The sequence below is a fragment of the Podarcis erhardii genome (assembly GCF_964252035.2).
Source record: "Podarcis erhardii genome assembly, chromosome: 8".
Classification (NCBI taxonomy): Eukaryota; Metazoa; Chordata; class Lepidosauria; order Squamata; family Lacertidae; genus Podarcis; species Podarcis erhardii.
Window position 1 is genome coordinate 67218601 of NC_138499.1, and position 13998 is coordinate 67232598.

At 41.5% G+C, this 13998-nt stretch overlaps 1 protein-coding gene across 3 annotated transcripts in view; it reads right to left on the bottom strand.

The window, feature by feature from the left end:
* EXOC2 (exocyst complex component 2) overlaps window positions 1–13620 on the bottom strand; it is an 83108-nt gene extending 69488 nt beyond the window's left edge. For 2 of the 3 annotated variants that reach the window (XM_081872993.1, XM_081872995.1), the window contains exons 1-4: window positions 13367–13507; window positions 10871–11030; window positions 9922–10098; window positions 8891–9017 (exon numbers count right to left, since the gene is read on the bottom strand). In XM_081872993.1, coding sequence (XP_081729119.1) covers window positions 8891–9017; window positions 9922–10098; window positions 10871–10988 — 422 coding nt within the window. In that variant the 5' untranslated portion in view covers window positions 10989–11030; window positions 13367–13507. Of the gene's footprint in view, window positions 1–8890; window positions 9018–9921; window positions 10099–10870; window positions 11031–13366; window positions 13508–13528 lie in introns of those variants that run through there. The other variant, XM_081872994.1, reaches the window with a different exon arrangement.
* Window positions 13621–13998: the final 378 nt, after the last annotated feature.

The window sequence follows — 13998 nt, forward strand, 5'->3', positions numbered from 1 at the left end:
CAACAATCTAGAAGAAGTATTCTGAAGCAATTGGAGTTTTCAACTGTCTCTCCTTCACCCGCTGCCAAAAGAAAGAAAGAAAGAAAGAAAGAAAGAAAGAAAGAAAGAAGAGCCCTACATACAGCACACTGCATTAAACCAATCTGAATGTCATTTAAGCTAGCTCTATCATATTACACGGCTCCTTGATTCGCGTGAAACTTATCAACTACATTATGTTCCATGATGGATGAAACCTGTGACTAATTTGTTTTCCTGTATTAATCAGCCCTGCACTTCTACTTATAGTAGTTAGCTATGGATCACCTGTTTAGAAAATTCACTGAGAGACCACAAAACAAGCAGAAACCAAGCCTCTTGTTTCTTAACGACTCCAGCGAACTCTGCCATAAAAGCGAACACTCTACGGTGCATGACACATTTAGAATAAAACAGAACCCCCTTTGAGTGAACATCCTGTTCTTAGACCTGAGTCATATGTTACCACTGAGGCATGGGAAGCAACCATGTCTGCTAAACCTAAGCCCACAAATTTTGTGTACAGCCTTTACCATTGCAGGGTGGACCACATGGAAATGGATCCCAAGCTTTTACAGTAATAAATAAATTCGCTTTCTTACAGAATGAAAATATTAAAATTTATTATTTATACCCCACCCATCTGACTGGGTTGCCCCTTATTCCCTTATATTTATCTTCTTCCTGTTCATAAAATGGGAATAGAAACAGAAAACAAAATAACTTGGTATGAGTTTAAGGCTCTGTGTTATAACATCAGGTCAGAAATGGAAAAATGAAGAGGATATTCTGTCTTAGGGAAGGGTGTTGGATTGGATGCCCCATTTATTTCCTTGGAACTACATGGTTCAATGAAAATTAGAGCCCTTTGCAGGTGGTTCAGTTTAGAGCCTATATAGCAATGTTAGAAACTCAGATACATAAGCTAGGCTGCAAATGGCCCCTTAAACCAGGGTTACAGTCGCCAAAACGGAATGCCTAGTTGCCATTTTGGGGCCAGATGGCTCAAAAGTCATATTTTTCAATACGGCTTTTTGGTTCCTGAAATTCATTCTGTTTGTGCAGATAAAAATATAATGGATAGAATTCTATCCAATAGCCAGGTGTGAAATGTGCCTGGAACCTGGTGAATTCCGAATGCTAGCCTATAGACATGATGGAGATCTGGAACCACTTTTTCCTGCCCTACTCCAATACATCCTTTATTATTGGTCAATGTGGTTATAAGCAACACATGCAGATTGGATCCACACCATCAAGAACCCTTTAAATTGGGAAGGGACAATGATGTACTAAGGGTAGGGGCAATGACGTCTTTACCACACTGATACTATGGAACACAATAACAAAGGAGCATAGCAAGTTACCTTATACTGATTTCAAACAAGGGTCCCTCCCAAAGCTAGCTGGAGATGCAGAGAATTGACCCTCGGACCTTCTGCATGCACTGAGCTAGGTCCTTCCCAACCTTTATTGCTCCCAATGCCAAATTACCTACTCACATTGTTTTGAGGACAGGTATTGCTTACTCCTCCATATGTGTGCCTCAACTGTCGGAGGGTTGGGAAACCCAAATCTAATGCATCTAGCTATGGATAACATCTTGAAAGCTGAATAGTGGAGCTTAGATCACCAGAAACCACATGAACGCTATTCTTCACTGTTCACAAGATTCTACTGGCTCAAATGAACTGAAGAACAGATATACTGTATCTAAATCACGCAGCAATTGTCAGCAATAAGGATGCCTTCCTTCCTCCATTCCCTGTCCTCCTATCTTGCTATGGGTCTAAAAGCTATAATGTTACAGTTACATTGCAAAAAATAGACAGCAGAGCTGCATCTTGCTACGTATAAAGGCAAGACTGTTTGTATTTTGCAAACTTTATTTACTTGCTTACTAAATGTATTAGTTAGTCTCCTGATAGCAAACACTATTCAAACAATAACTTTTTCAGTACATATTTAATATATATATATATAAAAAAGCAAAATCACAAAAGTCCAATGACAACATAAAAACAGCAATTCAACAATTAAAAAGGGAGCTAAAGCATTAACAAGAGGTAGACAATCTTAAATGCTAAGAAAGGAAATGGGATTTTTTTATTTTTTAAAAAACCTGCTAAAACAGAGGCTTTCAAAGTGGGCAGTAAAAAAAGAACAAAGATTCCACTTGGCTCTGAATGTTGTTTTTCGTTTTTTTAACTGATATTGAAACTTTCAGCTGTGTTCTTTTTAGTTTTAATCCTGTTACCCTTAATTTTTTTTTAAATAAACCACATTGGAGACCACTGTTAGGGCTGAAGGGTGGCATAAAAATGTTTGAATAAATACGTAAGTAGAAGTCCCTTTAAAAATGAAATAACATTTCAGGATGTTGACTATAGCACCTAGTATCAATTTCTATGCTTCTGGAAGCTAATCACAAAATGCACACAGGCTTATGAAAGCATGCCAAAAAGAAATCAAGTGAGACTGTGATAGGATGAGGACCATTGGGCAACATCCATTAATAAAAACAGAATTGTATTCTGGTAAGTGGTTTGATTATCATAGCTCAGTTTGTCAAATGGACTGGATGACAGTATATGAGACAGTTGGCTCCACTCAAAGTGTGTTATGTTTTCATTGAAATTCCACTGTCAAATTAATTTCTAGGACTTGCTTACTGGCTCAAGTACCATAGTCAGCCTGCAACAGTAACAATGGTGAGTCTATGATATCTGTCTTACTTGAGAGGTGAGAGTCAAAATATGGGGTGGCAAACGTCAGCTTGTAACCAAAGAGCGACCATGCTGAGCCGCCTGGAAAATGTAAAATGGCATTATGTATCTAATTTATCTTAAAAACAAAATAGAAGTGTCACATCAAGAAGAATGCAACTTCAAATGCTTTTGCTTTGGCTGGCTCCACTGGAGGTATGTTGAGAAGCAACACCATCTTTAGAATTTTGGGACGTTTCCACATAAAATAGCCTTTTAAAGGGGAATTCACACATGCATGTTCACCACTTGATTTCTTATCACATGACCACTTAACAAAGCTCTGTGGTGGAGGTGCTATGGCATGATTATCTATGGTAATGAGGATTCCTTATGGCTCATTCACATATGGAAGTCGTTCACTCATTACGTCATCATTAAGCGATGATACTGATGTTATGAATGAGGAGCCCATGATTTGCAATGCTGAATTAAAATTAAAATTAAATTGAAATAAAAAGCATTGTGCTTGGGGTCATATTGGGAGTTCTTTAGTGATTAATCTATTCCACAAATGTAAGTCACTCCTCGGTTCTGCAGTCACTGAGCAGTAAACACACCTTACACGAGAGCTTTCCAAACTTTTCATGTTGGTGACACACTTTTTAGACATGCATCATTTCACAACACAGTAATTCAGTTTTACTAGCAAACTGGAGGTTAAACTAACCCCTTTCCAACCCTGGGAGGAGCGCGGGGAGTGTTTGCACAACACACCTACACACTGTAACTGACACACTAATGTGCCGTGACACACAATTTGGGAAGCTCTGCCTTACACAATCACTTTTTCTGAGATAAATCCAAGGGAGTGTTGTTTACACTCCTGATAAAACTAATCAGATTGATGTACTTTAGACTGCAGTTCCACCATTTGGGTTTAGCTTGCAGATGCTCCTGGATCCATTACTTTTCCTGGATAGTCAAGTGGTGACTATGGATAGATTTCTTTATTTTTAATGAGATTCGGCTGTTTTGGAAGTTATGGCCTCTTCTGGAGAAGACAGATACAGCAGAGGCTATTCATGTCTTAATTACATGCAGATTTAACAACTGTGATCAGACCAAAAGCCTATCTAGTCCAAAAAGCTGAAAAGTAGGACATGAGGGTAATGGCATTCTCTCAGCGTTCTTTCCTAGCAACTGGTATTCAAAATCATGGGATGATAGCCAATGATGGTCATACTCAGAGCAAACCTACTGAAGTCCATCAACATAAGAAACTTAAGTCCATTAATTTAAATGGATCTACTCTCAGTAGAGCGTAGTTGGATATCAGCCATGGTACCTCTAACCCTGAAAGTAAAATACAGTCATCATGACTAGTAACTCTTGATAGCCAGATCCTCCATGAATTTTTTAAGGCCCTCTAAGTTGGTGGCCATCAGCACATTTCATGGTAAATAATTCCAAAGTTCAACTATGCAACATGTACAGATCCCTTTCAATTTGGTTCTTATTACTGTCATTCCGCTCAATGTGCTCTTAAGAGATCACTGAAAATTTGAGTTATCCACAAAACTGAGTATTCAATCATTTGCTTTTTAACTTGGCTTATTGAGTCATAGACAAGTCGGAAACAAGGCTATGGAGAGCTGTAAAGAGGATACTAACTGTTGGAGGAGCCATAGTGTTTGGCCAGTTCATCCTACCCATGCAGAACAAGAATTTGCTATAGCTGTGGTTAGGTGTGGTTTTTTTGGGGGGGGGGCGTAGCGTATCTACTTGGAGACCCCTGGCAGGACAGTCCTGGTGGGGAAACCCTAAAGGGGCTGACACCAAAGACATGACTGCTTAGGGGGGCATTCTTTCACTGTCTGATAAGGCTGAGGCCACTCCCCCATGGCTACTGTTGTGAATGAACTTGATTAGAAATGAGAGACTGGAAAAGGTGGGGGGAGTGTGAGTTATCCCAGTTCCCAAAAGGAATGCTGGGAATTACACCTGTGCCGAAAGCTGCCCGTGAAAGTGAATGGTGGGTATTTGGATATTTGCTATATTGTTCTGATTGACTGTACTGCCTTTTTTTCTTTTGTACTAATATTTACTTTGTATTACCGTTATATTTTACATTGGCATTTTGTAATAATATTATGTTCAGCCCCAAAAGTGGTTAAAATATAATCTGTAACATATAAACTGTCGCATAACATTTAATTCTTCTTTGATTTTTGATGTGTATGTATGTTTCATTATTACTGTTTTATAGCTTTTAAGGACAATCCATCTTCTTTCCACCTCTTATCACCTTCCTTTTGTCACGATGATTTCCTCTTTTAAATTCATTATCAGTATGTTGATAATCTGCAGTGCTTCTGTTATTCTTCTAATCTCTCTTCTCTTTTTATAACTGTCATTGCTATTCTTCCTAGATGCCTCTGCTTGGCTCATCTAAAACTAACTGTGGAGAAGGAACTGCTGGGCTTGCCTTTCAGTAGCCTGACCAGTAATTGGCTAGGATGGGATGCCAAAACGCAGGGGTGGGGCTGGCAAGACTCGGAAAGCCTTCAGACTCTTCCTGATGTCTCATAAGCCTCAGAAGTAATTGTGGAAATGCGGTAAGAAGAGGAGAGGTTTGAAGAAGACAGAGGCTACCTCTTGAGGAAAGGAGAAAGTACCGTATTTTTCGTTCTATAAGACACACTTTTCCCCTCCTAAAAAGTAAGGGAAAATGTGTGTGTGTCTTATGGAGCGAATGCAGGCTGTGCAGCTATCGCTGAAGCCAGGAGAGCAAGAGGGATCGGTGCGCACCAATCCCTCTTGCTCTTCTGGCTTCAGGGATAGCCACGCAAAGTCTCTTGAGCGCAGCCAGAGTGCTCCTGCCTCTTCGCTCAAGAGGCTTTGCGTTGCTTTCTTGTTTCTTGTTTTCCTCCTCTAAAAACTAGGTGCGTCTTATGGTCGGGTGCGTCTTATAGAGCGAAAAATACGGTAGGTGGTAGCCTGGGTTACTTACTTCCCCCTAAGGATGAGCAGGGCTCTTGAGGTTGGATGGGAAGACAGAAAAGGAATGTCATGGGTTGGGAACCTCTGGCCCTCCAGGTGCTGCCAGGCTACGATTTCAGCCCTAGCTTGGAAACTGGGTGCAAGAATACTCCATTTAAGCAAATGCTTCAGAAGAAACAGTTTAATACTATTGCTTGCCTTGAGAGAATTTAGTTATATGGAGGGATTTGACAGGTTTATATAAGAAGAAATGTAAATCTGTGCCTCACAAATAAAGCTTTTAAAAAGTTATCAACCACCCAGGGGTAATGATTCTGTGCACAAAGCCACGTAAAATCTATTTAAAAACTAAAACCAGGCAGTTCTACTGGACACTGTCAGTGAAAAGTCCTGTGAACTGGATTCCATAGGATTTTATAGGTCAAGAAGAGCCATTTTAAGTAAATAAAGACTGAATGGCAACCACCATAAACAAACTAAGTAACCATTCACATTCCCCCCCCCCCCGCCAGACTCATAGGAGCATACGTTTGTACCAGCTGTATTCTGTTACTCATGCATGCAGAAGACCAGCAGAAAGGACGCTGGAGTAGACTAAACAGGACAAACCCAAAGGTGTTAACAAGGACTTTCTCCAGTGGTAGGACAGAGGACAAGGATGGCCTTTGGAAACAGTCCAAAGGACAGCTAATGGCAAATCTGGACCCAGCCTAAGGGCAACACTGATGTAGCAGAACCTCACTTCACTATTGCTGACTGCATCCATATAAGACAGTGGGAGACAACAGAAGGACCTTCAACTGATGGCAAATACAGGGCAAAATCTGATCAAAGCTGAGCACTTTTATTCCATTCAACTGAAGAGCCCAGAGCATAATTAAATCACTGGAAATGTTTTAACACTGGCCAGATTAGGCCTATGAAGGCATCACCTTGCCTAGATTGCTATGGAGAGTTTTCTTTCCTTGTAAGATTTTGACTTCTGATGCTGACAATCAAAATATTTAACTGAACCTGCAGCTAGCTTCCCAGCTGAGCTGCTGAATGACAGCCTTCTTGTATTTACATATAAACAAAAAACCACAACGAACTACCTCTGATAAAATTGTCAACTTTGCCTACACAAAAGAGGATTCGCATACTCCATTAGGTGGCAGTGTATGCTCAGCAAGCTAGACCTTGCAGATGGAAACCATTTTTAAATTTACTAATAAAACGACATGTAGTGCTACTGCGAATACTTCGAGAAATGTCTAGGAATGACACAGTAACTGAACACAAAGCATACACAGGCTTTGTACTATTATTCCTAGCCTGTCCTAGGCAGATGAAGTATATGTAATATTGCTCATTACTGTCATATTTTAGTGTATTCATCTCCGAAAAGAAATGAGCTACAAATCAGTTTTATCAGCACAGAGTAACTGTATTGCTCAAAAACACACAGTCCTATGACACTTTAAATGCAAATAAGTTTACTGCGGTCTGGGTTTTCACAACAAGTCTGAAACCTGAGTGACCTTGTTCTATAGTGGGTGTTAGGAGAGAAGAGGCAGTTTTCCTTGTATGAACTTTCTTAAGTTAATTTTTTTAGGATCCAAGCATTAGCCATTATGGCAGAACGGCTTTCCTGCTAGAATTGGTTCTCCACTGCTGTAGACGTTTGCATTGCTATACATATAGTCCTCTTGGAAATTAAATAAAGTAACCTAATTTATACGGGATTGAACCTACAATACATAGTAACTACTGTCTGCTATATTTAGAAGAAACACTATACCCAGATTAGAAAGATTTTTGTTAAAATTGCTATTGTAGCACTGAGGTCACATACCAGCCAAAACTACTATGTTGTCATATGTTGTATGTCAATATCCCTAAAGTTAGTTTTGTTGTTTTTTTTTTTAAAAGCTGAGCACTATTTGCTGCACTGGTTTGTCTGAAAGCCTGCCCCTTCTCCATCTACTGTGCAAGTATCAAGGTTCAGCCTTGCTCAGACCTGGAGCTGGTTGTCTCCTCAATGAAAGAGGAGGACAAGGAGCCATCAGGAGACCCCTGTACCACCACTGACCCTAAGGAGCTCCTGAACACAGCCATGTCTACCACATGGCCAGAGATCTCTATACCCATTGTTCTCGTTCCTGGCTGATTCCTTCACCCCTAGGACTGCAGAAGTAGATAGGACAGTACGCCAGAAAGGAACTTCAGGGTCGCTGGCCAAGTGCCCAGCTATCTGCATCTACTTCTTCATGGTTATGTTCATCTGCAATATTAGAGTAGCATTGCAGAACTTAACTTGCTATGACAGCAAGTGTTTTAAATATGTATACACTGTTTTTTATATGAATGCAACTACTAAATGTGGCATTTGTGTATAAAAACACTAAGGTTTGTGGCTAGGAAACAAATTAGTATTTCAATAAAAACTAAAAGAAAAAAGACAGATGGATGGAAAATATATTTTTACTCTGCAACTCCTGCTGCAAATCCCAATCTAAACAGAATCACATAAAGCTAGCTAGTGTTTTTAACAGCTAATCTCAGGTCATTTGCCACCTCATCCTGTCATCCCCCACAGCTATTAAAATTGTTCACACTGTATGAAGTCTTAACTACATTTGTTATGTTTTATTACTGTGAACCACTTTCATATTCCTCTCTGTAAATAAAAAGTGGTGTGGAAATATTTTCATAAATAAAAATATGAACAACACTAATATTCAATATGTTATGAAATCTAAGGGTTGTAGCCAATGTCAGCCCCACTCAAGAGTTCACGCACTAAAATTAATGAACATGACTCACAGTTCCAATTAATTTCAATGAGCCTACTCTGGGCAGGACTTAGTTGGCTAAAACGTGATCTGTTCTGGGGGGTTCCGCTTAACTTTCAAGAATAGATTTGGCGAGGGACTGGCACACATGCAGGGGGGAAAGACCTGCTGCACATGCAGAAATTCTTGAGTTGATAGGGCATAACCTCAGACAGAAATATAATTATTCTTCCCATTTCCAGAATAAGAAACTGAAGAAACACTATCTTTCCATGGCAAAGTGAAATCAGACTATAGTCTTGCTTTCTTCAAATCTCACATTCTGAAATATTTTTGAATTCTTACAGGGAAGTCAGGTAAGAATGTAAATTGACACTACTTGGTACTCACTTGTCTATCTCAATACCAAGAGGATTAGCAGGGCGCAGAGACAAAGGGGGCATCCCTTTGTTCCTGTCAGTGCGCATGTCATAATAGTTAATTTCATCAACCCAGACTGCAGACTGATCCAAGATACCTTGAGAAAACAAAAGAGATATCCTTAGAAAAACAAGCTCTGTCGAGCATCGTGAAGTTCTCATGCACTAAGTCAAAAAGTCCTACAAGTATAAAATGCATACTTAGATCATTGTCTGGGGGGAAATAGGGTAAAAGCAACCTCGAAACACTGCTCCTAATCTGCCTCTGCAGCCAAAGAGTTTTAGAGCAATATGGTTCTCAGAGGATTTTATTTGGATTTCTCAGCTACGTCAGAAAATATGGTGGGTGGTTGTTGTTGTTTGCTTTCCTGTATCTATACTGCAAAAGGAAAACTTCAACTGGCAAAAAAAATACATTTAATTTTGGCTCTACATTCCACCCAGCTTTAAAATGCACACGTGCCCAAATAGCATCAGAAAGATTCAAACATATTTTATGCTATCAAGTGCTGGTATATCATGTTTATAACAGTATAATCAAAGCAGTTTTATTAGAAACTCAGTGGAATGCCCATTGGATACAACAGAACATACCGCTATACAGAAGTCCATGAGCTTGAGGTGCTAGTATGAGAATAGCCTAATTTAAAAATTGATCAGCAACCAAGAGAACCTCAAGTATTTTGAATTCATAAGATTTTACATAGAACAGCTGACGTTCGAGGTCAGAATAAATACTCTACACGGCCTTAGGTTCAATACCAACTTCAAGGACCAGGCATGGATAAAACCTATGCCTGAGACAGGTTGGGGAACTGTTGCCAGTCAGAGTTGACAGACCTGGACTAGATGGGCCAATAGTATAAATCTGAATAAATACAGTCTTACGATTTGTTCAAGAAACCCACTTGCACATCCCATGAAGATTTTCTTTTTTACAAAACTTTTTTATTACAGAACAATACTTACAGGAAGAGAAATAAATGGATAATACAACCATACCTATTTTATCAGGTTTCAGGAGTTTAAAAGAAACAGTGGAAGTTCCTTTGCCCCCTGACTTTGTAGTGACGATAATGTCCCCTTTGTCATTCTTAGCTTGACCTACTCGACACACAATTTTGCTGGCAGACATCCATTCAGCAGTCAGAAGACAGTTGTGTCCACAGATTGTCAAGCCTGAGAGAGTCACACAAAGCAGAGGAACAAATGTTGCTTAACAGTGAATATTTTGTATTTCATCATTATCGGGGGAACCTGAAGTGCTTTCAGCCCACAAACGCATCTCAAGTGTCTTATGGATTGACTCCAGAAAGATATTTTTTAAGTGTTGCTCTAAATACATAAACATTAGTAGCCAGTACTGAAATACTCAGTCTTGACCAATGGGTGAAAGTGATGATACAGATACAACACAGCAAGCTTGCTCAAAGAGAACAAGTGGCATGTTACTGTAGTGATTCTCAAAAGTGGAAGCATGAGACACTTGAAGGGGCGAATTAAATTTCCCCTGGCAGAAAACCTTTCACTACATCCCTACTGACCCATCATTTCAACATGATCTGAGAAAAAGGAAGCTCAGGAAGAAATACTGCAACAATACTTCCCCCGGGCTGGACTCAACTAAGCTGTTCTGCAACAGGGCTCCCCCCCCCCTCAAATTGGCTCCAGAGGTGTCGGGAGAACCCCCAGAACAGCGCATGGGGTGAGAGGGGTTGTTCTGTCATGCAAGCGGAAATACTCGAGCTAACTGAACGTTTGTTTTAGCACAACACTGAATTCCTCCCCTGGTATTTAGGAAAGGATCTCTTCAACTTCATGAAGAAAAACCAACAACATTTTATTGTCTATCAATTGTTTTCATAATACCACTACCGTAAATTATCAGCAACTGCACATTTCCAAATAAACTCTACTGCCATCGAAACGGAAACAGCTTTCTTGAATTTACCTATTAGATCTGTTGGGCCCATTCCCAAGTTCTCTCCTCGAATTGTGACCTTTGTCCATGAGATGCCTTCATTGGGAGAAATGCCCGTCACAAGAGGGGGCTTGCGTGCGTGAGACATTATAGCTTTCTTCTTTGGTGAAAGACTGATATATTCAGCAGTCTAAATCAGAAAAAAGTGAAATGTTTACATTGCACCAATTACGATAAAACCTAGAAATGCTCAATTGTGTGATTTAAAATGTCTTGATAAGGTGTGTTTAATTCTTAAGTGCTGATGGTTCCTAAGGAGTATCAAGATGAAACTTCTCAACTTTTGAATCAGGGTTGGGTCAGATGCATGGGGGTGCCCATCTGAAAACCCTGGGAGCTCCCAGGATCACTGCCAGGCTCCCAGCCAACGCTGTCTGTGTGAACTGCTAGCTCCATGTGGGTGGCCTATACATGAATGCCCTGATTCCTGCTATACCAGTTGGACATTTAGATCCACACCCATGATGAGAATTAGGAATTAAAGTTCCATTTACTTGTGTCAGCAACTCCAATGGAACTACTTTTAGGGCAACATTACTGTATTGGGCATTCAGTTTGTTGTCAGAGCTATCTGAAACAAACCATGAGCCAAAATGATTCACATCAAAAGAAAGCATGAAATTACCTGCCACAGTGCCCTTCTTTCTACAGGATATATCTGGGTTGGGGAGACTTCAGGTGTGCACTATTGCAGTGTGCAAGATGGGGCACCACAACTGCACCATTCTTCTGCAAGTGGCAGTGCTGCTGTTACTTGGGAGTAATGGCAGCAAGGGATGCAGGAAGAAGTGGAATGGTAGTCACAGGTGAAAGCATGCATGTATCAATGCCTGCGCCAACCAACTCAATGCTTCCCCTGCCCTTGTCACTGCATCCAGCAAGTGGCAACACCATCACCGCCTGGAGGGTGGCATAGCAGCGGTGGTCCATCTTATGTACTGGGCTTGGGGTCATTTACTAGAAAGACAGATACACACACTAAAAAGAGCCTGGTTCAAAAGACTTGCACTTGGAATTAAATCAATTTGAGTACTAAATTTATTTAATTCTGTAGCATAATTTAGGGCATGGGGGGCATTATTTCATTCCTGCTATTTTTAGCTATTTTTAGCTTAAGTTTGGAATCAGAAACCTTGCAGATCTACTGCAAATCTCCCAGGCCTTCTGCACTAGGCAAACTTAACGACCAGACATTGGCTTGAAAAGGTGACAGGAGGGACCCATGGGCATGACCCCATGCTCAAAGCAATGGCAGCAATGGCAGCAACAATAAACTGCTTCAAGGCTCAAATCCGTCACTAGCTTACTCCAGGGTAAAGCCTCGCTGAGCACAGCGAAACGGTACTTTCAAGTGAAGCAAGGTTAGGATTAGGCATTGCAAGTGCTGGATCAAGTACAGCCGTACCTTGGAAGTCGAACGCCTTGCGAGACGAACGTTTTGGCTCCCAAACTCTGCAAACCCAGAAGTGATTGTTCCAGTTTGCCAATGTTCTTTGGAACTTGGAACGTCCGATGTGGCTTCCAATTGGCTGCAGGATTCTGTTTGGCTTCCAAGGTATGACTGTACAAGGATGCTGAACCAGAGCATGTGTCATGCACGCTGTCTGAGTTGTGACACTAGGCTGGCCATGACCCATGACAGAGCCTGGTGGCCCAGAAAGCCCAAAGCGCACGGTGGCCTCCCAGGGCTCCCCCACGAGCCGGCTAGTGGGGTATGCATGTATGGTGTGTGTACAGTGGTACCTCGGGATGCGAACAGGATCTGTTCCGGAGCCCCGTTCACATCCAGAAGCAGACGTAACTAGTGACAGCACGTCTGTGCATGCGCACATTGCTTTTCGCCGCTTCTGCGCATGACGTCATTTTGAGCGTCTGCGCATGCGCAAGTGGCGAAACCTGGAAGTAAAACGCTCCGTTACTTCCGGGTTGCCGCAGAGCGCAACTTGAACGCACTCAACATGAAGCATATTCAACCTGAGGTATGCCTGTACAAGTATTATTATTATTTCATAATATGAATAATTATTTCATATTAATTAAAATTCATATTATTATTATTGCATGTTTGTATTATTATTTCATATGTTTGTGTGCTTGTATTATATGTAGTGTGTGTTTGTGTATATACATATATATATGTATGTGTGTGTGTGTATATATATATATATATGTATATATTTGCTTTCGTAGATTTTCACGGGTACAGGAATGCAGGTTTTGGTGTCCTCGGGTGTCTTCCCGTGTAAAAGTTGGGGTGTCTAGGCGACGTTTCATATATATGTATATATATATACATGTTTGCATACCGCCCTTCATCTGAAGATCTCAGGGCCGTTCATAGCATAAAAACACAAGATAAAAAGAGAAAATGCATAATACAAACAAAAAAACCCCTCCCAGTTAACCCCCTTCCCCCACTCTCTTCCTTGGCAAAATAAAATAATACTATAAAAATAAAAGCCCCACCCAACCCGTCAGCCGGGCTTTCCCTCAGCGCCCTCAGCTGAGCTGGGAACGGAGGTGGCGGAGAAGGACCCTCTCCCAACCGTCAACCGCCACCTGAGGCAGGAAGCCTGCAACCACCGCCGCCGCCCCGCTCCCTAAAACGCCACTCAAGCAGAGACCTACCTCCCGCCGGAAGCGCAGCTGGCGGAAAAGGGGCGGAAGGAGCGCTACGCGAGGGGGCTCTGACGCCGCCACGCACGTGACGCGACGGAGCGGAGGGGGCGAGCGCCGGCTGGCTGGCTAAGCCGGCGCTGCCACTCAGCCGTCCGCAGCCAATGGTTCGCGAGAGGAGGGAGCGGCAGAGTTCTTTGCCCCGCCCCTCCTCCTCGCTCTTTTCCATGTCCCTCGCCAGGGTCGAGCGCGGGCGTTATGTCCGTGCAAATTGTGTTGTTGCTGCTTCTCCTCCATCTACCTTGTGGCAGAATGATACATTTCCTTTTTTATTATTATTCGTTCAGTAGCAAAGCATTCAGAAAACAATTGTCCTTATGCTGTTGGTTCAGGTATGCTACCCCAGATTTCAGTATGTTATTTCACTGTTAGCTTGTTAACACTGCGGTATTTGCAGTGCTCCCTCCACGAGAAGCTCTGAA